Raw genomic sequence first — 24,687 nt, 5'->3', positions numbered from 1 at the left:
GAGGGGTTAAAAATGTCTACCATCATGAAAGCCTTTGTTTAAAAAACAAAACAAAACAAAAAAAAAACAATCTCCAAGCAGATCCAGCAGGAGCCATCACCGGGGCTGTAATCGGAGCTGTGCTGGCCGTGGCGGTCGTCGTGGCCGTGTTATACTACATCTTCAAGGTGAAAGGAGTGAAGCTGGGCAGTGTCAGTCTCCCGAGTAGCAGCAGAAATCACGTCGACGTGGTGAGTTACATATGTCTTCCTTCGAAACGGCTCGTCGCAAAACGCCGATCAACAGCACCGTGTTATTATGAGGAAAAAAAAAAAAAAAATAATAATAATGATAGAGTCTTTATTGGTCACGTATATGTTACAGCACAGTGAAATTCTTTTCTTCGCACACCCCAACATGTCAGGAAGTTGGGGTCAGAGTGCAGGGTCAGCCATGATACAGTGCCCCTGGAGCAGAGAGGGTTTAGGGCCCAACAGTGTCAGCTTGGCAGTGCTGGGGCTTGAACCCCCGACCTTCTGATCAGTAACCCAGAATCTTAACAGTACAAGATTTGTTTTGGTTATTTTTGTGCTAGAGGAGCAAAGTGCACAGAGTAGAGATGTAAGAGCAGGTATAAGTGCACTTTATTTTAAAATTATTATTATTATTTGAGTAGGGGCGAGTTAGGGGTTAGTTACGCGTTCATGGAAGAGGTGGGTCTTTATCCGTTTTTTGAAGACTCTGCTGTCCGGATTGAAGATTGGGTGGTGATTCATTCCATCACCGAGGGACAGACGGTCAGTTTGAAGCAATAATGAGTCTTTATTGGTCACATATACAGTAGAGCACAGTGAAATTATTTTCTTCACATACCCCAGCCTGTTAGGAAGTTGGGGTCAGAGTGCAGGGTCAGCCATGATGCAGCGCCCCTGGAGCAGAGAGAGTTAAGGGCCTTGCTCAAGGGCCCAACAGTGGCAGCTTGAACCCCCGACCTTCCGATCAGTAACCCAGAGCTTTAACCTAAACCACTACTGCCCCACTTGAACCAATGCAGCAATCAGGGCTGCCAGGTCTCAGCAATTACAACTACATCTCAAAAAACACCACAGAGAGGCATGAAAATAGCCCTAAAACATTCAGGTATTCTCGATCTCTGCATGGGAAACAAGTTCACCGTGGTGCGCACGCATTTCTGATCTGTAGCATCGCCTGGTACTCCATAATACCCCTTTTCCTTTTCCCAATCTTTGCAATATATCTTACAACACTGATTTATTTCTTACACAATACTACATGCTGCTTTTGTTCACTTTTTTTCTTCTTTCTTTTCTTGCAGCCCGCTTTCAACAACCCGAACTTCAGCGGCGAATCAGACACATGAAATCGTGAAGTGGGCGTGGCTAAAAGTTGTACAGAAAGCCGCTAAACCTCAGAGAAGTTCGACACGTAATCAAATCGTAATCTATGTGTTTTAGCTTTTTTTTTTTTTTTTGGAGTTCAAATGTTTTTATAAGGTAATTTTTTTTAGATTATATCAAAGCTAGAGAGAAAAGGTAGAAAAAAAGTTAAATGTTAAAAATTGAAATGTTGCTTGTATGTACATTTAAATATACTTGAAATAAAAAACAAAGAACAAGTATTTCTGTCTCTGTCTTTACATGAAGAAAAACAAAACACGACATATGGATGATTTTTTCCCCAAAAAACTTTATTGCCTGCGAAGTATCAGACAAAAATCAGAGCTGTGGTCGGCACTCAGAGAGGAACCGACAATCCGATCGACCCCTAGCTACAAATGTCTGCATAAACAGCTTTGGGGGGGGGGGGGGGGGTGACTGATCTTTTTTTTTTTTTGGTAAGTTAAAGGAAAGAAAAAGAAAAAAGAACAAAACTCATTTAATTGCCATTCTTTATACAGCGCTGTACATAACACTATTTACATCTGTCCAACAAGGCAAAATTACAAAATGATTCCGAACAATTTGATGGAAAGTTTTTTTTTTTCCTTCTTCTTCTTCTTTTCCCTCCCTCCCCCCATCGTTTATTTTGAAACTCATGGTATGTAGGAAGAAAAAACACGCTCCGTTTTGCACGTCAAAAACACCCTCACGCATGTGATATAGAACATAAAGCAAAAACTCGTATACAGGATTCGGACTTTTACAGAACGATCGCGTGATGCGGAAATATGGAGGACCTTTTCATTTAGTGTACAGAGATGAAACAAACAACAACAAAAAAAAAAAAAAAGAAAAAAAAAAACATCCTGTAAAATTTGTCTTAAGAACAAGTAAAACAGTGTTCTTTGGAAGAATTGAAAATTCGACAAAAGCTGAAAAAAAAAAAAAAAAAAAAAAGCATTATCACATGATCAGACAGGACAAATAGTTCTAGAGTTTTCCTTTCGTTGATAATTTATGATAAAAATAAATACAGTAATACAATTTCCTTTTCGGATTTCATGTGCAGCCCTTAAATCTCAGCCGTCCTTACAAAGTTCACATTTCCAGTACAGGAATCCCGCTGGGAATCTCAGGAAGAAAATAAAAAGCCAACGTTTTCCAAAACACACCTTTAAACCAAGAACCAAGTTACTGTCTGTCTCCGTGTGTGTGTGAGTGTGTGTGTGTAGCTGGTTTGAGAAATGCTTTTCATGGCACTCGTTTAGCAGTGGACAACAGCAAGGACAGACACACACACACACACACACACACACACACACATAAAGCCAACTATGTGTTATTGCTCTGAATCCAGCTGACATTTTCTGGAGGAAAAAATATTTTGCAGTAAAAAAAAAAAATAAAATAAAAAAAAAGTTTGGAGTTGAAAATTTGGTTACGGAATTTTGGAGAAAAATTCGGATCGTGTCACGTTTCAGAAAGGTTAGCATTCTTCTGTAGTTAAACACTGAAATTAAATACAATTAAATAATAAATAACAATCAATTTGATTTAAACGATGACTGGGAAAAATACTCCTTTCTGATTGGCTGTTTGAAGGTAACTTTGCTGGAATGTATCCATGGAAACGACCGGAAACGAAACCGAACCCCAAAAGTGACACTTTGACGAAAAATTCAAAAAGGTGACGCGGCAAATCGTCCTCAGTCGCTTTGTTCGCCAAAACAGTTTGCAGTTCCATATTTAATAAATAACGTGAGACCTACAGCAAAGCTTCTGGATGTTTTTTAGTTTTTATTTTGACTTAAACATAACAGCTACCAGAGTTCCCTCGGATATCCATCTCCTTCGCCAAAACGTTCGGTTCTCTCGAACGCAAACCGAACGAGACCTCGCTCGAGCAGCACTTCCAGAGGAAACGATCGGTAAAGATTCTGCTGTGCAAGACAAGAAAATCTGCTGAGAGCGAACGGGGAGGAGATTTCAACGCACTGAGATTTGGGGGGAAAAAAGAAAAAGAAATAATAATAATAATAATAATAATAATAATAATTCTATCAGGCAAAAAAAAAAGAAAAAATTGATTTGACCTCAAACGTCACTGGACGAGACGACGCGATGATAACGACCCGAACGAATGTAGTGGGAAAGTTAACCAACTACCTAGTTTCTTTTCCCCCTCCCCAGATGTGCGCTAAACAACAGTAAAAGGCGAAACATCTGCATTGGTGATAATAATAATAATAATAATAATAATAATAATAATAATAATAAATCAGGCCGTTTATTTACTTACGAAAGAAAACGTAACCAGAATTGAATGTCTTTCACGTCACGTCCCCTTCAGTGAATCGTCTTCTCCGCTGAGATTTCAGGTGTCTCTCATGTTGCCATAGCAACAGGTTTAAAAAAACAAAAAAATATAAATGCTACAGCTGAATTGTAAGTATTGGCACCTTTGCAATCCCAATCTGGCTACGAAGCAGAAAGTACACAACGATCGTGTTTGTTTTTTTGTTGTTGTTGTTGTCCCCTCGGCATCGTAGCCATTCCTGTTTCCTCCCTGGAAAGTGCATTAAGTCTGAACCCACATCCAGAGACAGATGCGAATCAAGAAACTGATATCATTACACACAGCTGTCGCGAGTTCATCTGGGTTTAAAAAAAAAAATCTTTAGATCTGCGGTGGCTTTGTTTCATTACAGCAGTTTCACTATAAGGCACAAGTGTTTTACATACTAAAGGTGTGATATTATGTTCAGGTACAACTCAGGCCCTGGGTTTGTGCAGGTACAGGTGTGTGTGTGTGTGTTAATTGTTCCTCTGCCTCTGTTGTCCGCTTGAGGTAGAATTATATTTTGTTAATTGATTTCAAATTTGGAAAAAAGTTTGAAAAACAAAACAAAAAACAAAACAGTGGCTTTATATTTCAAATTCCAATCAAATACGTCTTCACTGTGGATCTGGAAAAAACAAACAAACAGCGAAGCGCAAGTGATGAACTTCGGAGTTGGATCACAGGAAAATAACTTTAAAAAAAAAAAGAAAAAGAAAAAAAAAAAGATCATCATTTCATGTCAGTTGGAAGCCTAAACATCAGGGTAAAAAAAAAGAAAAAAAAAAAAGTCTTTCCAAAGAGGGCGAAAAAAATTCAAGGTCAATATATTACTAATAATAAGGAATAACAATAGTAATAATAATACAGACGAAATAAATAAGAGTGGGATCACAGTTTTTTGGGTTTTCCACAGGAGATATGAAAAACGTGGGGTTTAAATTAATGAGTCACATGATAAGAGGAAACGAGTGCAAAGTTAAAGTTGAAACATGTAGTGTGGACTTCATGTTTGTTCCCTCTATTTGTCCTTTAGAGCGGCGAAAGGAAAGAAAAAAAGATGAAGTCAGCGTCTCGCTCTCTCTCTCTCTCGCTCTGTGTGAGATTCCAGTGATTTTCAGCTTCTTCTCTGTGTGAAGAAATGTCTTTACATCGACTTGCTTTCTTTCAGAACGAAGTGCAAACGGACTTCCTTCCTTCCCGAAGCAGAACATAAAATAATTAAAAGACGCCCGTTTTCCTCACACACACACACACACACACACACACACACACACACACACACACACACACACACACACACACAAGCTCACGGGCCGCTGCAAGGGTTCGAGGTGTCCAGTCTGAGCCAGTGGAGACCTTGGCGAGTGTAACGCACCAGAACCGGCATGCTGGAAGTCAAACTCAGGTGGCCGAGGACCTTGTCCAGATCGCTCAACAGACCTGCAGACACACACACACACACACACACACACACAGGTGACAAACTGATCCACGATTTGCTTCATTCTTTTAACCAGTGAAGAAAAACCGAAATGAAAATAAAACAGGAAACAAATGAAAAGTTCAAACTCGTAAGTTGTACATCACCGCCCTCTAGTGGCCAAAGTCATAAATCACAAAACCACCTTCACTTTTATTCTTCCTTCCATTTATTTCTCTTTTTACCTTTTCTTTATCGCTCTTTCCCCTTCTTTCCTTCTTCCTTTCTTTCTCGATTTTTCCTCTTCTTTCTCTTCCCTTCCCTCTTTCCTTCCTCCCTTCCCTCGTTCCATCTTCATGTGCTTCCATCTTTCCTTCCTTCCAACATTCACCATTTCCCTTCTTTCTTTTTCCATTTCCTTCCTTCCCTGCTTCTTTTAACCCAATTGACCACCTTTTCTCCCATCATTCCTTCTACCCTTCTTTGTTCTTCCTTTCCTCCTCCTTTTCCCGCTTTCCTCCCTTCCGTTCCTATTTCCTTCCGTCCTTCCTTCCTTTCTTTCCTGCGTCTTTTAGTTCTATTTCCCCTCTGTCCGCCCCTAGTTCCTTTTTCCCTTCTTTCCCTCCTTCTCTTCCCACTTTCCATCATTCTCTCAATTCTTCCTTCCTTCTTTTCCCACTTTCCATCTTTACGTCCTCCCCACTTTCCTTCCTTCACTGCTTCTTTTAGTTCCATTTCCCCTCTTTCTGCCCTTCGTTCCTTCTTTCCATCCTTCTCTTCCCAAGTTCCATCATTCCCTCAATCCTTCCTTCCTACATTCAGTCCTATTTCCCTTCTTCCCTTCCTTCCTCAGCTCCAAAAATAAACACAGATGTTTAAAGTAGGCGTGACTTAACGTCCCAGGGAAAGTTCATTAAATATTAATGACTGTGTTTGAATGAGGTTAACGTGGGTCATGTGACCGTATGAATAACTAGTGACTTTCCCATGGCAGATTTTCTCCTCTTAAGTGGGCGGGGCCAAAGTGGTGACATGGCTGAAACTTTATTGGATTGCTGTCACTCATTGAACAGCTCAGTGGAGTCAAAGCATGTGCTTAGAAATGTCACCTTTGACCCCACGTGTGTCCTGAACCTACCGGTGCGTGTGCGTGCCAGCTCCTCGGCCTGTTCCCATGTCTCGTGAGCGTTGAGGAAGAGAGCAGTGATGTTGATGTACGATGACGCCATCTGCTGGATGAGCTGAGGAATGGACACAGTGCTTCCGCTGCCGCTGGGATTGGAGATGACCGAACTCGCCGGGGACGGCATCGGGGACCTCGGGGACGAGCTCCTGGGAGACAGACGGAGAACGTTGACACAGTTCCTTTGCTTCAGTGGAGTATTAAAACACCTTAAACATTGGAGACAGGAAGAAGGAAGGCGGGACTTACTTGGAGATGCAGGGGGAAGGAGCCTGCATCGTCTTGGAGCTCTGGAAACAGCAAAAAACAAAAAAAAAAACAAAAAACACAAATCTAATGAAAAACAGTAAAACACCAAGCTGCCCATTATATATAAGCCTACTTCAGAAACAACCTCCTGGACACCAGGCAGTCTGGCTTCAAGAGCAATCACTCCACGGAGGCTCTGCTTTCAGTCACTGAAGCCTCACGACTAGCAAGAGCAACCTCTAGATCATCTGTCCACATCCTACTCGACCTCTCTGCTGCTTTCGACACTGTGAACCATCAGATCCTCCTGTCAGCTCTCTCCAGCCTGGGCATCACCGGAACGGTTCTGCGCTAGGTGGAATCCTACCTCTCAGACAGAACCTTCAAGGTATCATGGAGGGGAGGTATTTCTGAAACTCAGCAACTCACAACTGGCGTTCCACAGGGGTCAGTTCTGGGTCCACTCGTCTTTTCTATCTACACTACATCTCTAGGGCAGGTGATTGAGTCTCATGGCTTCTCATATCATTGCTATGCTGATGACACCCAGCTCTATTTGTCCTTCCAGCCTGACGATCCATCTGTCTCTGCACGCATCTCTGCTTGCGTGTTGGACATCTCGGTCTGGATGAAGGAAAACCACCTTAAGCTCAACCTGGCAAAATCTTAGCTTCTCGTCATCCCAGCCTGTCCCTTACTCAACCACAACCTCACTGTACAGCTCGGCTCAACCACACTCAAGCCAACCAGGATGGCCAGGAACCTTGGGGTGATTCTCGATGACAGCTTGACCTTTACAGACCACATCTCAACAACTGCACGGTCCTGTAGGTTCATCCTGTACAACATCAAGAAAATCAGACCCTACCTCACTGAACAGGCTACACAGATACTAGTCCAGGCTCTTGTTATCTCAAAACTGGACTACTGCAACTCACTACTCTCGGGCCTCCCGGCCAGCTCCATCAAGCCCCTTCAGATGATTCAGAATGCAGCAGCACACGTCGTCTTCAACCAGCCCAAGAGAACCCATGTCACACCCCTCTTCATCTCCCTCCACTGGCTTCCTGTAGCCACCCGCATCAAATTCAAGGCCTCGATGCTCACCTACAAGACCTTGTCTGGAACAGCACCCTCCTACCTCAACTCTCTCCTGAAGGCTTACGTTCCCTCACATAATCTGCGATCAATCAATGACCTACGCTTAGTAGTACCTACTCAGTGTGGCTCAAGGTCCCTTTCAAGAACATTCAAACTAACTCTTCCTCAGTGGTGGAATGAACTTCCAACCTCAATCCAGACCACAGAATCTCTCACCAGCTTCAAAAAACAGTTAAAGACCCAGCTCTTCCGTCAACACCTAATCAACCCATTAAAAAAAAAATGGCACTGACACCTCTACTCTGCGCACTTTGCTTCTTCTGGAACTCAATTAACAGATCTTGTATGGTAGCACTACTTGTATTGTTCTCTGCTTGATATATCGCTTTGCTTGTATTTTCTCATTTGTAAGTTGCTTTGGATAAAAGCGTCTGCTAAATGAATAAATGTAAGTGTATATGTAAACATAAAAAACAGAAAAAATACAGAGATTTATATATAGATAAAACTGAGGATTTACCTTGAAATATTCGGTGAGTGTGCGAGAATACTTCAGCGCTGATTCGCGTTTACAGCGAAACATCGCCATCTGCAGGAGGGCCTGACATCGCATACTGTAAAAAAATAAACACGCACACACATTCGCACACAATGCAAAACAATAATACAACACTGCAAATACAAACACTATAAATAAATCAATTCAATAATAAGCACTCGGACCGTCACATCATTCATTACACACACACACACACATATACACACAAATACACACACACATACATGTATGTATATATACACACACACACACACACACACATATATATAAAAATACATCACTTCAAATACACAACAATCCCCAATCTCAGGAGACTAAGAGCTCGTCCAAAGACACCCACCACAGGACTAAGAAGTCTCGCTCTGACGCAGGAGCTGACGGGTCTACGTAGTTCTTCAGCTTCAGGATAAATCTGGCGAAGGAGGAGAAGTAGAAGAAGAAGGAGGAGGAGAAGAAGAAGAAGAAGCAGAAGGAGGAAGAGAAGAAGGAGAAGAAAAAATGAGGAGAAGGAGAAGGAGGAAGAGAAAAAGGAAGAGAAGAAGGAGAAGAAAAAATGAGAAGGAGAAGGAGGAAGAGAAGGAGGAGGAGAAGGAGAAGAAGAATAAGGAGGAGAAAAAAAAGAAGAAGAAGGAGGAGAAGAGAAGAAGGAGAAAGAAGAAGGAGAAAAAGAAGGAGAAGAAAAAAGGTGAAGGGGGAAAAGAAGAAGGAGAATAAGGAAGAGAAGAAGCAGAAAGAGGAGGAGGAGAATGAGAGGAAAAAAGAAAGAGGAGTAGAAAAAAGAAGAAGGAGAAGAAAAAAGAAAGAAGGAGAAGAAGAAGGAAGAGAAAGAAGAAGAAGGAAACAGAAGAGAAGATGATATTTATTTCACCTTTATGGAAGGACTCTCCAGTGTCACAGAGTAAAGCTGTAAGTTTTCCAACATCTCCAGGCCAGAGGAGTTTACGCTTCTGGAGTTTCTCAGTCACGTAACTAGCTGCGTTTTGTTTTTTTTAATTAAAACTGCATTATTTTTTTCTTGTTAGCTTAAAGACAGAGGATAAAGAGAAGCTGGTGAGGGAATGCCTCTTTATAGCTGCTATAACGCACAGAAGAACATGTTTCATGGACGTTCCACTACATTAAATGTAAGTATAACCGGAAAAAAGTACAATATGTAACCACCAAACAGTTTTCCTGTAACAGCGTGACAGAGTTTTTTATTCATGTAGAACGCTAATCACCACATGAACTTGAAAGGAGATGAAAACCACATGAAAAGGAGAATAGTTTAAATCCGAAAGAAAAGAGCATTTCGATTTACAAAAACACTCTTCATCTTAATAGTCAAAACTGCAGGTGAAAGACACGAGCCAGACAGAGCACCTCCGTTAATGTAGATTTACCTTTCAATTAAAGACACGCCCACATTCCCATTTATGGTCTTCAAAACACAACCATTTAGATCCACTCTAACTTCCATAAATTAATTTAATGATGCATCCTACATGAGCTGCGTGCACGCGCGCGCGCACACGCGCACACACGCGCGCACACACACGCGCACACACACGCGCACACACACGCGCACACACACGCGCACACACACGCGCACACACACGCGCACGCACACGCGCACGCACACACACACGCACACACACACGCGCGCACACGCGCGCACACGCGCGCACACGCGCACACACGCGCACACACACACACACTACCTGATGAGATCTACGGTGTCGGAGAACATGGTGTAAGCCGACTTGGGCGTCTGGGGATCTGTCTCCATGGCGATGCCACTCTCTACGAAGGACATGGCAGCATCCAGGTAACTCAAGGCCTTACCCATTTTATCCACCTAATTTAGGTACGAACACACACATGCACATATAACAGGATGAGAAACACACATACATACACACATACACACACACACACACACACACACACTAGGATGAGAAACACTCACACCCACACATACACTCACACACCTGCACACTATGATTCAGCATCATCCAAACCATTTCCATTGATACCTACTTTTATACGATCCCAATTCCAAAAAAGTTGGGATGCGGTGTAAAGTGTAAATAAAAACAGAATGCAATGATTTGCAAATCTCATAAAACCCGTATGTTATTCATAATAGAACATGGGAAAACATATCACATGTTTAAACTGAGGAAATGTACCATTTTAAGAAAAAAATAAGGTACTTTTGAATTTGATGGCCGCAACACGTCTCAGAATAGTTATGAGGGGTCAACAAAAGGCTGGAAAAGTAAGTGTTAGTAAATAGAAACAGCTGGAGGTTAATTGGGAACAGGTCAGTAAGATGATCAGGTATAAACAGAGGATCTTAGAGAGTCTTTCAGAAGTAAAGATGGGCAGAGGTTCACCAATCTGCGAAAAACTGCGTCTACAACCTGTGGAACGATTTCAGAATAATGTTCCTCAACGTAAAATTGCAAAGACTATGAATCTCTCATCGTCTACTGTACATAATATCATCACATATTCCGAGAATCTGGAGAAATCTTTGAGCAAGGGACGAGAGTGAAAATCAATATCGCATGTCGGTGATCTTTGGGCCCTCAGGCAGCACTGCATTAAAAACAGGCATGATTCTGTAATGGAAATCACTGCATGGGCTCAGAAACACCTCCAGACCTCACTGTCTGTGAACACAGTTCGCCGTGCCATCCACAAATGCTGGATAAAGCTCCATCATGTAGAGAAGAAGCCATACGTGAACATGATCCAGAAACACCGTCGTTTTCTCTGGGCCAAAGCTCATTTAAAATGGACCGAGGCAAAGTGGAAAACTGTTCTGTGGTCAGATGAATCGAAATCTGAAATCCTTTTTGGAAACCATGGACGCTGCGTCCTCTAAACTAAAGAGGACTAAAAAGGAGAGGGACCATCCGGCTTTTTAATCAGCGCTCAGTTCAAAAGCCTGCGTCTCTGATGGTATGGGAGTGCATTAGCGCCTATGGAATGGGCAGCTTGCACATCTGGAAAGGCACCAGCAATGCTGAAAGGTATATACAGGTTTTAGAGCAACATACTGTATTGCTTCCATCCAGATTCCATCCCATCTTTACTTCTGAGAGACTCTGCCTCTCTAAGATACTCTTTTTATACCCAATCATCTTACTCACCTGTTCCCAATTAACCTAATTAGTTGTGAAATTTTCCTCCAGCTGTTTCTTTTTACCAACACTTACTTTTCCAGCCTTTTGTCGCCCCCTTCCCAACTTTTTTGAGACATGTTGCGGCCGTCAAATTCAAACTGACCTTATTTTTTACTTAAAATGCTACATTTCCTCAGTTTAAACATTTGATATATTGTCTACACTCTATTGTGAATAACACATGGATTTTGGAGATTTGCAAATCGTTGCGTTCTGTTTTTATTTACATTTTACACAGCGTCCCAGCTTTCTGGAATCGGGGTCGTATAGATCATGTATCAGGAACTAACTAATTAGGACACTAGGACTGGAGTAAGTGATTAAGTATCAGGACATTAATTCGTCAAGCTGCTAATTAAGACGACAATTAATAATAATAATAATAATAAAACTTTATTTTGTATAGCGCCTTAAAAGGAGCTTCTCAAAGCGCTTTACATGGTAGAAATACAGCAAAGAATAAAACAAACAAATCAACAATTGATACATCATAGAATAAAAACAAACAACAAACCAAAGATGAATACCACAATCAACAATAAGCCAACCTAAAAAAAAAAAAAAAATGTTTTCAAATACGATTGAAAAATTCCAAGTGACTGTGCTTCCCGAATTTCAACTGGAAGTAGGTTCCACACGTTTTGGGTGCATTCTCTGCTCTGATTTTTCAGATGTCCCAGTCTGTTGCGATTGGTCTACCGCTGTCAGCGTTTGTCGGAAAAGGAAACGCCCACTACCGTAACAACTTTCCGTTCGTCTGTCAGCGAGCAGCCGATGAAGACCAGAGGCAGGGCTTTTTGTTACAAACCTACGTAGTGCTACATTTAATACAGGAAGTAAGTCTGGAATTTCTAACGACTCGTTTCAGCTGTTCGGAATCTTTTCCTTCTTTTGGGAGTCAATAACTCCGTTTGTCATGCGCTTTGATTTTTGAAACTTTGCAGATGTTTTTTACGTTCACAAGCAACTACATATATAACACACTACGTGAAAGGTAATATTTGAAAAACCATAATAGGTGCACTTTAATACTAAGAAATCGTAAAAGCTGGCCACGTGGGATTAAAGAAAGACCAAATGGTAAGGGTCCTAAAATTGAGTCCTGAGGGATGCCAGTACAAAAACTGGTTCAATACCAGACCTGTATTCCCCTATAGCAACAAACTATCTGCATCCAGCCAAGTAAGATCTAAACCAGTTTAAAACTGTGCCGGAAATACCAAAAACAGTTTCAAGACGAGTAGGTAAAAGATCCACACTGTGGGTCTACAGCGTCAAATGCAGCACTAAATGTCAAAGAGAATAAGAATAGAAGGAGATCCAGCAACAGAAACCATTTGTACCTTTAACCAAGGCTGTTTCGGGTAAGGGTGCTCCGATCGATTGACCGCCAATCGGTATCGGCCGATAATCACGTTCTATGACTCGATCTGTAATCTCTAGATTTGGCCAAGGACACGAACCGATCGCAATTCGATGACGTAAACACACACACAGTTACCATCAGTCGAGGGCATTTATTTGTCCAGATGTCGGAGCAGAACCTCCAAAATTATTAGAGATCCCACTCACCCTGCACACTACCTCTTCCAACTCCAACCTTCGGGTAGAAGATACAGGACAATTCACTCTCGTACCACAAGACTGAAAAATAGCTGTTTTGCTAGCACTGTAAAACTTTCGAACACGTCCTGACTGCTCTCCAGGTTTTTAATCTATATTAGTCTGTCTGCATTTTAATATTTATTGTTGCGCTTTTTGTTTATATGTTGTGTTGTCTATACTAACATTTCGTTGTTTTGCACAGCAAACAAATAATGACAAAGTCTTTCAACTTAAACTAAACTTAAAAACACGCAAATACATAAAAGTCAAGACGACCTTAAACTTTAAGCGCCACGGTTGCGTCATCACCAGCGTGGAATTATTACGAGGTCTCAAGAAACAACAAAAAATTTGCCGTTTGCCACGTATTGTTTTTTAAAAAGGCCTATTAAAATGTTCATTGTAAAAACGAATATTTGTTGTGCTTATGTATTGGATTCTCAATTAAAACAACCTACAACATTACTGTAAATAATGTAACCAAGGCAACATCTGTGGTATTACTTTATCTGGGGGAAAAAAAGGTTAACAGTGACAGTCAACAGAATGCTTACATATCACTTATATAAAGCTCGAACGATCGGTATCGGTGTGCAACATCCCTAGTTTCAGTGCTATGAAACGACAGAAAGACAGTTATGCAACTGCAAAGCAACAACACGTTCAAAAATTTTTGCCCGGAAGGGAAGATTTGATATAGGACGCTAGCTATTTAAGTTGTCCGAGTCCAAGTTATTGCTTCATTAGAACAGGGGTAACAGCAGCCATTTTGAATTCAGCTGGGACAGCACCGGAATTCAAAGATCCATTAATTATTATGAACACTACTGGGCACTAAAAAAAAAACGAAACATGACTTAAACAAGCCTACATGACTTAAGCAGAGGATCAAGCATGCAAGTGGTAGTTTTCATACCTGAAACCACTGTAAATAATGAAGCAAGGTCAGGTTGCACTAAATTTGAATACGGAATACCCGGAAAAATGTGACGAACTGGAATAAGTAGTAATAGAAGAACTTCCTTTTACTTTCACACTATCCAGTGTTACCCAGATGAGGACGGGTTCCCTTCTGAGTCTGGTTCTTCCTCAGATCATCTTAGGGAGTTTTTCCTCACCACCATCGCCACCGGCGCGCTCAATAGGGATAAATTCACACATTTAAAATCTGTATCCTGTGTTTATATGTTTCTGTAAAGCTGCTTTGAGACAATGTCCATTTCAAAAAGCACTATACAAATAAAACTGAATTGAATTGAATAGAAGAAGATAGAGAAGAAACCTGGACATTGGCCGACCGGCAATTTTAGTATTAAATGTTTTTTTTTTATTTTATTTTTTTTATTGTTGCACAGTTGTTATGAGGCTGTCAAAGTACTACCATTATTATCTTTGAACAGACCGATGATCGTTTTAAAAACATGTCTAGGATTAAGTTGATTTTCCTCGATTAAACATGCAAACTAAGCAGATCGGACATTCGATTTCAGCTCAGAAGGTCCTTCTGAGTAAAACGGTCGCTATTTAAGCCTGGAATACGGCACGTTCTCTCCATTGTTCGGCAACCGGCTTTCTTTAAACTAAGCTCGACACAGTAAGTGCGAAAGGTAACAGTATAATAACCCTACACAGACAGGATTAGTGTCTCTCGGAGTCTCAGTGGAGACGTGTATTAACGTTTCTTACGTTAATCCGGTTAATATTAACGTTTATACTAATGCTGTTTTCCACCACAAGAAAGTCTTCAGGACAGAAGAGTCGTTCTTTAATAAATAAATGTAAAAATTGCAATTGTGAGCAAACTGCTGCGATATATGACGAACAAACACGTCAGGATGTGCCGTTATAGGAAAATAATCAACACCGCGTCTTCACACCACCCCATCGTTGATTATTTTCTTTCTAGAATCTACAGTTAGATGACTGAGGAGATGATAGAGCACAAAACATCTCAACACAACTGGTTACGCTCTCCTGGACTCCCAGGATTAAGAAAAAAAATAAATAAATCTTGTGATTTTCCAATGATTAGTAAACGTGTTGCAGAAACGTTACCATGGCGTCGGCTTTGTGCTTCAGCTTTTTGGCTTCCTTCATATGATAATCCACAGGGTACTGCCTGAAAGAGAAAGTGGAACGTCCCGGATTTGATAGAAAAAGAAAAAAAACCCAAAAACCAGGATCTGATATCAAAAATCTTTGCTGCTCGGTAATCTATCGTTTCTGGATTTTTATTCGTACTTGTCGTCAAACTTGAGCAGGGGTCGGTGTGCTGCCGGGGCTCCACAGGAAGCCGACGAATCCGGGGCAGATGTGCTGCTCTTTGGTGCTTTCTGTAAGAGAGGAAAGATGGAGGGGAAATAAAAATAATAATGATAATAATAATAGACAAATAATTAAACAACACATTTTGCACACCGAGAGCTCATTTAAAATAAATATTATAAAGGCTATATACTTTTTAAATTTAAATTATACTCCACAAAATAAATAAATAAATAAATAAATAAATAAATAAATAAAAACACTGGAAAACAAACAAAAAAACTGAAAAAAAAAATATCAAAAGGATAATATACCAGAGCAATTAAAAAATATATATTTTTTACTCATTCTTCTCTTATGTTCTATGTATATTATTAATTAATTAATTTAGTTGTTATTTTAATTTATAATGTCTACATTTTTGCTGTTATAAGCGTGTCCCATTAGACCAGTACCATAAGAAAGAGAGGGGAAAAAAACCCTGAAAAATTAAAGCTTTTCTTTATAGAACTTTTTCAACTTTTCCACCATTTTGTCTCAATACACAAATTCCTACATTAGAATTATTTGGATTTGTCCTTCCTTGCTCAGATACAAAATATACATTAACCTTATGATGCTGGACTTTATTTAATTAAATTTTTTAACAGAGGACGCAGGACAAGGAGTCCCTTAACCTACTTTCTCTGTTTATTTTATTAATTTCATTTAAAAAAAAAAAAAAGTCTAACCATCCTAAAAGCACATCTGCTCTGTAAAGCGCCTCCATTTTGTTTCGTACCTTGTCTCTCTTGCCATGCTCTGCTCTGATCGAGCACTTCTTCTTGTGCTTGCTGCCCGAGTTGCCGCTCTCCTCCATCTCTCCAGCGCGGCGTCTGTGTCCCGGGTTGTGAGGAGCAGGAGTGTGGACCTTCTTGCTGCTCTTCCTGTCTGACTCCTCGCGGCTCCTCGCGGCTGCTCTGTGACGGAGTGAGGATGAGAACATGGTCAGGACGGAGCACTTGGAGTTTCGTTACCGCTGGGAGATCAGGGACTTTCCGTGTTCCGTTAGTTATGGAGGCGTGCGAAGGTTCGTCCCGTAACCACCCGACACACTCGCGTTATTCATTTAAATAAGGTATTACAAACCCACAGCCATTCAGGAAAACGATCAAAAATGCTATTGCACAAAAACTAACACTTTACTGCTTGGATAAACGACAGTATTGGGAAGACGAGTTTATGACGAATATATACAAGAATAAATAAAGCCACACTGCAAGAATTTTACACCACTAAACATACAAAAAAATAAAACCCACGCTGTGAGAAACCAACCAAAAAAAAAGAAAAGCAAAGCAAACATTTGCAAGAATTATTCACTTACACGACAAACGCCCCCCACTAAAACAAAAAACTAAACAAACAAAAGAATTACACACTAGAAAAAAAACACAAACTAAAGAAAATAAACAAAAAAATTGCATGCCTAGTGTACATCACAATAGAACAAAAATAAGAATGATGCAATACTTTATTAAAAACCTAAACAAAAGGAATTTTAAAAAAAGGAAAAAAATCTAATATTTCTATTAGATTAGACTATTTCTCTGTATATTTTATACAGGCTTGAATTGTATTTAAGTATTCTTTGCTCATAAGTTTGCTTTTCATTTAATTTTTCATTATTTAATACTGCCGTTACACTGCATGGCCGAGAGGCACATTTTAAAATAGTCATGTATACATTATGATATATAGCTTTATCATTTAACAGTTACGAACAAAGGGTATTCCATAGCTATAATATTCCATTGTATTTGGTTTCTTTCTTTTAAAAAAAAAAAAATCTAACAAGCTAATGGAGAAGAAATCGCCATGGTGATGTCACTGGCATCATGCTAAACAGTCATTCACTCACATGAGTCACTACTATATACAGGTCACGATACTGACCAGCTACAAACACCAACTTCCCAAATTAACATCAGCACTGTTTATTATTAGATGTATTAGCCTCTGAGCTACATTGTAATGGGTGTGTGTGGGTGAGCGAGAGAGAGAGAGAGCGAGAAAGAGAGAGAGAGAAAGACAGAGAGAAAGCGAGAGAGAGAAAGAGAGCGATACACAGAGACAGAGAGATAGATACAGAGAGACAAAGAAAGAGTGAGGGGGGATACGGAGAGAGCGAGAGGGAGAGAGAGAGAGAGAGAGAGAAGGACAGAGAGACAGAGAGAGATACAGAGAGAGAGAGAGACTCACTCTGTTTTGACGGAGCTGTGCTGAGATGAAGACAACGCTTTTCCCTCTCTGTCCTTTTCCAGTTTCGGCTTCTTTTTTGGCACGGAGAGATCAGTGTGATCAGCCTGAGTAAAAATAAAAACCGCACACACACACACACACACACACACACACACACACACACACACACACACACACACACAGAGTCATCTTTATATCTGGGTCATTCATTGACCCTTTTTTAACACTCTACCGCATAACAACTTGGGTGATATGACCAAAATAAATCACATCACGATATGCATCAGGATATACAGGACCGCTAACACAGCTCCAGCTAAACCGAGAGAAAAACCGAGAGTTTGATATTAAGTGATATTTAATGTCGTAAATATTAAATTCTCTAAATGTGGACAAAATTTCAACATTAAAAAAAAAAAAAAAAAAAAACCACTAATAATTTAAAACCATTTTACAATACAAAGACTTAAAATCATCTGCTTCCCATTAGTGTTTAATTATTATTAAAAATGATTTAAACACCACCTGCAATATCTCTGAAAAATGTATAGTGATGATTTATAACTGATCATGATCATCAGAAAACATCACATTTTGAGCAATCGCATGCTTCCAGGAAGTGCTGCTAATCAGCAGTCGCTCCTCTGATCACAAGTATGTATCCCCTCTACACCTGTATCCTGTAATGATTTATAACTCCGCTACCCGGCGTCACCTGGAAGAGCACGGGGGTCAGATTCGGGGGAATCTAAAGTAGAAATCTACATCCGGATTTCCGTCAATTACACTTTCCAATCTGGACTGCGATCTTTCCGTGGAACCTGCGCAGGTTAAAGTGATCAATGATTTACTCACTGCTTCTGACTCCAGGGCTGCTACTATTCTTATTTTACTGCAGCTGCATATTTACACACACACACACACACACACACACACACACACACACACACACACACACACACACACACACACACACACACACACACACACACACACACACACACACAGGCCGCTTTATCTACAAAACCACCTCAGCATCGATTTATTTTATGAACATAATACAACTATTTAAATTAGACATGGCAGCGATCAGGGTGATACGGGGGGGAAATAATAATAATAATAATAATAATAATAATAATAATAATAATAATAATAATAATAATAATAAAAGTGGATCAGATATTGATCTAAATTAGATCTGAATCTGGAACAATTGGAAAAGACTGGAATTGGACTCGAATGTTTGGTTTTTGACTGGAAAAGTTTACATGTAAAGAGACCTGATGGTATTTTTCGTTAGGACTGATTTAGGTTAGATTTACACTTTATACGTTGTTATATGTGCAGTCGTAGATCTTTCATGCTCTCGCTAGTTATTTCTTACTTGCGCTCTCACTAGTTCTTTCTTACTTGCATGCTCGCTAGTTCGTTCTTTCACTTGTTAATTTTTACTTTCTCTTGTCTGCCTCGTATGACTCTTGATGTCTCAAAAAAGAAAAAAAAAGTAATATTCTCCCATCTCTAATTACGCTTACTATTAAAATCTGTAATATTCTGGAGATGTATCAATGAGCTTTTTCATAACTCAGCGACAGAACGCATAAATTTACATTAATATATAGTGGACATTTTTACATAATAATAATAATATTAATAAGAATAATATTTATTATTTGACTAATATTTACACAGATTTGATTTTGAGTTATTAAGGTCTGGATTAAACCCATTCAACTCCAGGCGAATAGGTTAATAAAGATAAGAGCTCAATAATAAATAAGAACTTTGATCATAGATAATGGTGGATTGTGATTTTTACCTGTAGCAATTTTTTTTCTTAAATTCACGGAACCCTAGCTATGCTACACACTTCTCCAAATCCTCTGCACAGGTCGCTGGTTATATTCTTTATCACAGGATGTCCCTCAAGGCTCGGTACAAAAGTCTACTTCAGTTAAGAATTTACATATTAACTCTTGGACATGCAGCGGTGTTATAATGACAACTTTCACTCCTGTACAAATGCCACTCAGAAGATTTTGTGCAGAGGTGAAGTTTGCTGTGATGTCAGCATGAAGTATAGCACCGATTCTAATCAAAATTCATCTCTGACTCGTGCCGAAGCCTCACGTAATAATTTAAAAAGCTCGTACGAGGTTCTGGCACATTTTATTCCTGTCAACTTTTTACCTCAGCTTATCAGCACTGTACAAAAGGTGGTATAGATATGTTCTGTTTTGGAAATTTGATGACAAATGGCAAGAATCTGCTACTATAAACCCAAAAAAACAAAACATCCAGTTAACTGGTATATAACAGAGTATACAACCGCTAACAAAACATTCATGTAAAAAGAACTCACAGGTCTCTTCTTGCCCGCTTTACCAGGTTCTTTCTCCTGGCTCGGTTTCTTTAAAGGGGTCTCCACATGAGCGCTGGTTCCGGTCTTCGTTGCTTTGGGTACCTGTGGCACTCTGGCCAGCTGACTGAGCTGGATCTTCACCACCAAAGCGAGAGGAACGTCGACGGTCGATTTGGATGCCGAGGATTTGGATTTCCTGTCCGTCTTCGGTGAGCGAGCCCGGCTCTTTTTGGAGCTTTTGGAGGGCACACGAGTTACAGTTACGCTGCTTTTGGGTAGCGGGGAGGACGGGCGAACAGGCTCCGCCTCCTTTTTGTCCTCCGCCACCGCTGTGGTAGGCTTCGCAGCTGCTTCTTTCCCGTCCCTTTTTTCCGAAGATGACCGTTTGGTCGATTTTCTGCTCTCAGATTTCTTCTCGTGACCAGTTTTCGTCTTGACCTTTGGCCTTTCCGTAAACGTTGCATCTTTGTTGCGGGGAGTCACCTCCACGCTTTCGACGTGCAAGCTGCTCTGGGCTTTGGTGCTCTTCCCTAGGCGGTTATCACCTACCGTTTTTCGGGTTCCTGCCTCCGGATTGGCGTTAGAAGCAGGTTTGTGGCTGGTGTGTTGGTTAACAGGGGCGGGCTTGGCCTCAGGATTGGCGTCACTGAACTCAGGCTGGGCGGGGGGAGTACGGGAGGAGTTGTAGTGTCTCTTATTTTTGGGTTTGGAATCCTCCGCAGAGCGAGTGTGCATTTGCGATTTGGTGCTGGCCGCAGGTTTGGGCTTGGGTTTTGACGCAACGTCGGCCTGGTTCTGAGGGTTCAGGCTCTGCTGGCTCTCCTTGATCCAAGTGATCAACTGCCAGTTGATGTCTTTCAGCCCCTCGGCCTGGGGTGTACACACAAACACACACATACATATATAAATATAAATACAAAACCACACACATATACATATATACAGAGACGAAGGCAGACATCGACAGAAAATAAACCATTTGAAACATACTGGACATCACAATTTAAAAGTATAAAACATGCAAAAAGTTACTAAAATATTCTGGATTCTGATTGGTCAGAAAGTGTCGATTCATTTTCTATATGACATTAATGCAGCTGCAAATCACAGCTTTATATTAATACGCAAGTTCGACAAGCGTTAACCTTTCTATTACATGTTAACAGCTCATTCACAGAGAGGATGATGACCAGCTTCTAAAATATGGAACTTCTTTGTCGCTGCCAAAGCTAAACCCACAGGCTACTCCCCCCGCCCCCCCGAGTCGATTGCTCTGTGTGGTTTTTGTGGCAATATAAAATAAGAAATGTGGCTGAGGCATTTTTCTTGTCACTGGTGACCTTTAGTGAACCGGAGAATCTGCGCTCGGTGGTAGGACTGGAACGTGGGGACGCTGAAGAGCAACCACCAAAACCCATTCAGCTCCTTCCTACTGTAGGCGGCTTAAACGATCCCAAATATGTTTTCCCGTTACTGTATTGACGGGAAGACACCAGGATAACACTCAATTAGAGTGTGTGTTCAGGACACAACCTAAATGCACAGAACATCAAGATAATTCTTCAGTCTCTTCCCATCACCTTTAATACAGAACGCTGATCGATTCTCGCTTTCACTTAACCATCTGAAAGACTTTTTACTTCCTGTTTTCTAGATCTGTTAACTATTAAAGGTTTGTGTCTATACGCTTTATGGTTCTGGGCTGCATGATTTTGTTTTAGCAGAGAAAAAATAAGAAAGAAAGAAAATACAGCTGCAAGGAGCGATCTTCGGGGTCCAAGCACAGAACAATAACGAGACCTGTGCAGTGTAGATGGAGGTTTATATGGTATATAGAGTAAAGAGAGTAAAGTGGTTCCACAACACAACGTGTGCATGCTTCAGCTCAGGGGTTCCCGAACTTTTCATTAACATTTAACCGAGGCCCCCCTTTTGCAAGATGTCTTTAAAACACAATAAAAATACAGACTTCTGAATATATCTCCCTTTTTTAATAATAATTACATCTTACATCACATTACATTAGAAATTGATTGTGTGTGTGTGTGTGTGTGTGTGTGTGTGTGTGTGTGGTTGTCTGAGAGTGAGAAAACATACTAGTGGGAGGGATGGGCTTGGTGGCTCCAACAAAATTGTTGAGGCCCTCCGGGCGCCCCCTGGCAGCCCCCACTTTGAAAACCACTGCTTTAGCTGATCGCTGTGAATTAATTATCATCATCCCTTAGGTAATTGTTTGTTCCTTTTTTGTTTTTTCCCCATCATTTCTTCTGGACACTACCCAACTCCTCAGATTCGAAATCTTCAAAAAACGCTTTATTGCTCTACACTGCAAGACTTGTTTTGTGGTAGTAGAGGCTACACGAGAGATCACATACAAGGCTCACACACAGCAGATCCCTGCCGAATCCACAAATCTCACACAAATAAACATGCGATCTGTGGTTTCTGCACTATTATATATGAAAGCAGGGGGGGGATGAAATAAGCGGAAATTTTGAGGAAGGATTGGTCGCGAAGACGCAAAGACAACTGGAGGTGGCGTGCTGAGAAACATAGCCAGGATTCATGTCATGTTTGGGGTTTTTGGGGGTTTTTTTGTTCCTAACAACCGATCGAGTCCGACACGGCAAATAATTTCTTATAGAAACATCATTATTGCGCTTACAATTGAGCGTTTCGGCCTTTTGTGCATTCTCCCACACAAACAGAGGAACAATAAACCGGATTCAGAGATCTGCTGCGCACGACCGAAGATTCATCTGATTTCCGCTCGGTTTCCCGATGCCCGTTTCTCACGGCTGTTCTTGCTACTTGTCGTAACCGTGCTCATGCTACGATGCGATTCATTACTGAAAATGTCAAACCTGTTTGAACATTTCGTCAGAGAGCCATTAAAAAAAAACAGTACAAAACTGTGGTGAAGATCTGATTATCTAGAACAGAAAAGACTGTCTGTGTGTATGTGTGTGTGTATGTGTGTGCACGCAATCATATCATGTCTATACTTGCATACCTCTTGGGTGATGAATTTTTGCTGATACGGGGACACGGAGTGAACGTGTGTGTGTGTGTGTGTATGTGTGTGTATACACCTTCACTAATAATGTGTTGTTTCAGGCAAACTGTGCGTTCGTGTACCTTCACTGGTGGTGTGTTACTCCTAGGAGCAGGTGGCATCTCATCTGTGCCGCTGTCGCTGCTCTCGCTGTCGGATTCAGACTCGGAGCTGCTCTCTGAGTCGCTGGAGCTCCCAGACCCCGCTCCGTTGGCAGGCGCCAACACAGCGGCACCGCCATCTTCACACGCACTGATGACAAGATCAGACAAACGGATCGGTGAGATTAGACACAACCTGATCAGATACTTGGACGTTTGGCCTTGTATCAGGTCACATTTATATCAAAACACCGCCTGCAAACGTTGTCATTTTGACAATATTGTCATTTAAATACGCTTCATTTAATGCTGTGTATTTCCAGAAGGCGTGCTACTCCGAAGTTTACAGTAGATAGACGGCACACAGCCTGCAGTCTGAAACGTATAGAAAGGTTAATGAGACTCACACTGGGTGCTGGTGAACAGGTGACAGCGGAGCTTTCGGTGGTGACTCACTGTGCTCTGGGGAGAGAGAGAGAGAGAGAGAGAGAGAGAGAGAGAGAGAGAGAGTGTAAAGAAGTGACACATGAAGAGAAAATCTAGAAATCTCCTCAGTAAAATACAGACTTTGTAATTTGGCATTTACCTGAAAGTGCTTCTCATAGATTTTTTAAATTGTTTTTTTTATATTTCAGAATATTAAAATTCCTTAAAATTACCTTATACATGATTTAGATTTTATTTTATTCAGTTTTTAAATGCATTTATTTTTATTCTACAATAATGTGCGCCTTTCCTTGGGCTTCTTTTTGTACTTACGTTTTTATCTTTGCGTTTTATTTTATCCCGTGTAATCAGGGTGTCCGAAAAGTCAGGAACCAACCTGGAGTAAAACTAAAAAATTCTCTTTTCATTTATTATATACAAAATATGCTCCACACACTCTCTCAGATGCTGTGTGGTGGGGGTTTTTTGCGGAGTTTGCTTTCAGACACCCTGCGTTATACAGTCCCTCAAGATTTCAAGCTTTCACGATCGCAGAAACGGACACAAAATCGAGCAAACTCCGCGATATTCGGAGGAGCTTGGGATTTTTCAAAATTACCGCAGATTTTCCGACGGTGACGTCATCACGGCACGCGTTCTGCAAAAGCCCTCTTCGATTCACGTGCGTTGAACACGAGTACAGCTAAAAGGTCTCATTTACAGACAAACATCACTGCGAAAGAATTTCTCTGCAGAGCAATTTAGTGCGATTTCACAGATTCGAGTAGTTTTCCGCACAAAAAAACCAAACAAACAAAAAAACCTGTTGCATAGCAGAGTTTGAAAAAAGCTGCAAGAAAGTCAGGCATTTTTGGCCTCAACGGTCACAAAATACGTATTAATATATACATTACATATTTAACATACATACATACATACATACACACACACACATATATATATATATATATATATATATATATATATATATATATATATATATATATATATATATATATATATATATATATATATATTTATTTTATCTGCTCTTTAATGTCCTCATGTTTAGGCTTGTATTTATATATTTTTTTCATGTTTTCTTTTATCCTGTACATTCTATTACTTTCATCATTTATTTCTATTACACCACTCTGAACTACCATGTGTATAAAATGTTCTATTATTATTATTATTACTACTACAACTACCACCACCACTATT

The 24,687-nt window shown here is 40.5% G+C and overlaps 2 protein-coding genes across 4 annotated transcripts in view; one reads left to right on the top strand and one right to left on the bottom strand.

Annotated features, from left to right (window-relative positions):
• Window positions 1-1,618, top strand: part of LOC128621982 (macrophage mannose receptor 1) — a 35,726-nt gene extending 34,108 nt beyond the window's left edge. For 2 of the 3 annotated variants that reach the window (XM_053648078.1, XM_053648076.1), the window contains 2 exons: window positions 79-230; window positions 1,316-1,618. In XM_053648078.1, coding sequence (XP_053504053.1) covers window positions 79-230; window positions 1,316-1,360 — 197 coding nt within the window. In that variant the 3' untranslated portion in view covers window positions 1,361-1,618. The remainder of the gene's footprint in view (window positions 1-78; window positions 231-1,315) is intronic. The other variant, XM_053648077.1, reaches the window with a different exon arrangement.
• A 48-nt stretch (window positions 1,619-1,666) lies between these two features.
• Window positions 1,667-24,687, bottom strand: part of aff1 (AF4/FMR2 family, member 1) — a 57,853-nt gene continuing 34,832 nt past the window's right edge. The window contains exons 7-19 of the mRNA XM_053648079.1: window positions 23,445-23,499; window positions 23,020-23,188; window positions 19,882-20,751; window positions 17,517-17,620; window positions 16,057-16,234; window positions 15,252-15,343; window positions 15,066-15,129; window positions 9,933-10,069; window positions 8,573-8,644; window positions 8,194-8,287; window positions 6,573-6,613; window positions 6,279-6,472; window positions 1,667-5,160 (exon numbers count right to left, since the gene is read on the bottom strand). Of these exons, the coding sequence (XP_053504054.1) occupies window positions 5,027-5,160; window positions 6,279-6,472; window positions 6,573-6,613; window positions 8,194-8,287; window positions 8,573-8,644; window positions 9,933-10,069; window positions 15,066-15,129; window positions 15,252-15,343; window positions 16,057-16,234; window positions 17,517-17,620; window positions 19,882-20,751; window positions 23,020-23,188; window positions 23,445-23,499 (2,204 nt within the window). The 3' untranslated portion in view covers window positions 1,667-5,026. The remainder of the gene's footprint in view (window positions 5,161-6,278; window positions 6,473-6,572; window positions 6,614-8,193; window positions 8,288-8,572; window positions 8,645-9,932; window positions 10,070-15,065; window positions 15,130-15,251; window positions 15,344-16,056; window positions 16,235-17,516; window positions 17,621-19,881; window positions 20,752-23,019; window positions 23,189-23,444; window positions 23,500-24,687) is intronic.

This window comes from Ictalurus furcatus, chromosome 18, assembly GCF_023375685.1.
Source record: "Ictalurus furcatus strain D&B chromosome 18, Billie_1.0, whole genome shotgun sequence".
Lineage (NCBI taxonomy): Eukaryota > Metazoa > Chordata > Actinopteri > Siluriformes > Ictaluridae > Ictalurus > Ictalurus furcatus.
Note: the sequence above shows the minus strand (reverse complement) of the source record. Positions and strands in the feature narration are given on the sequence as shown.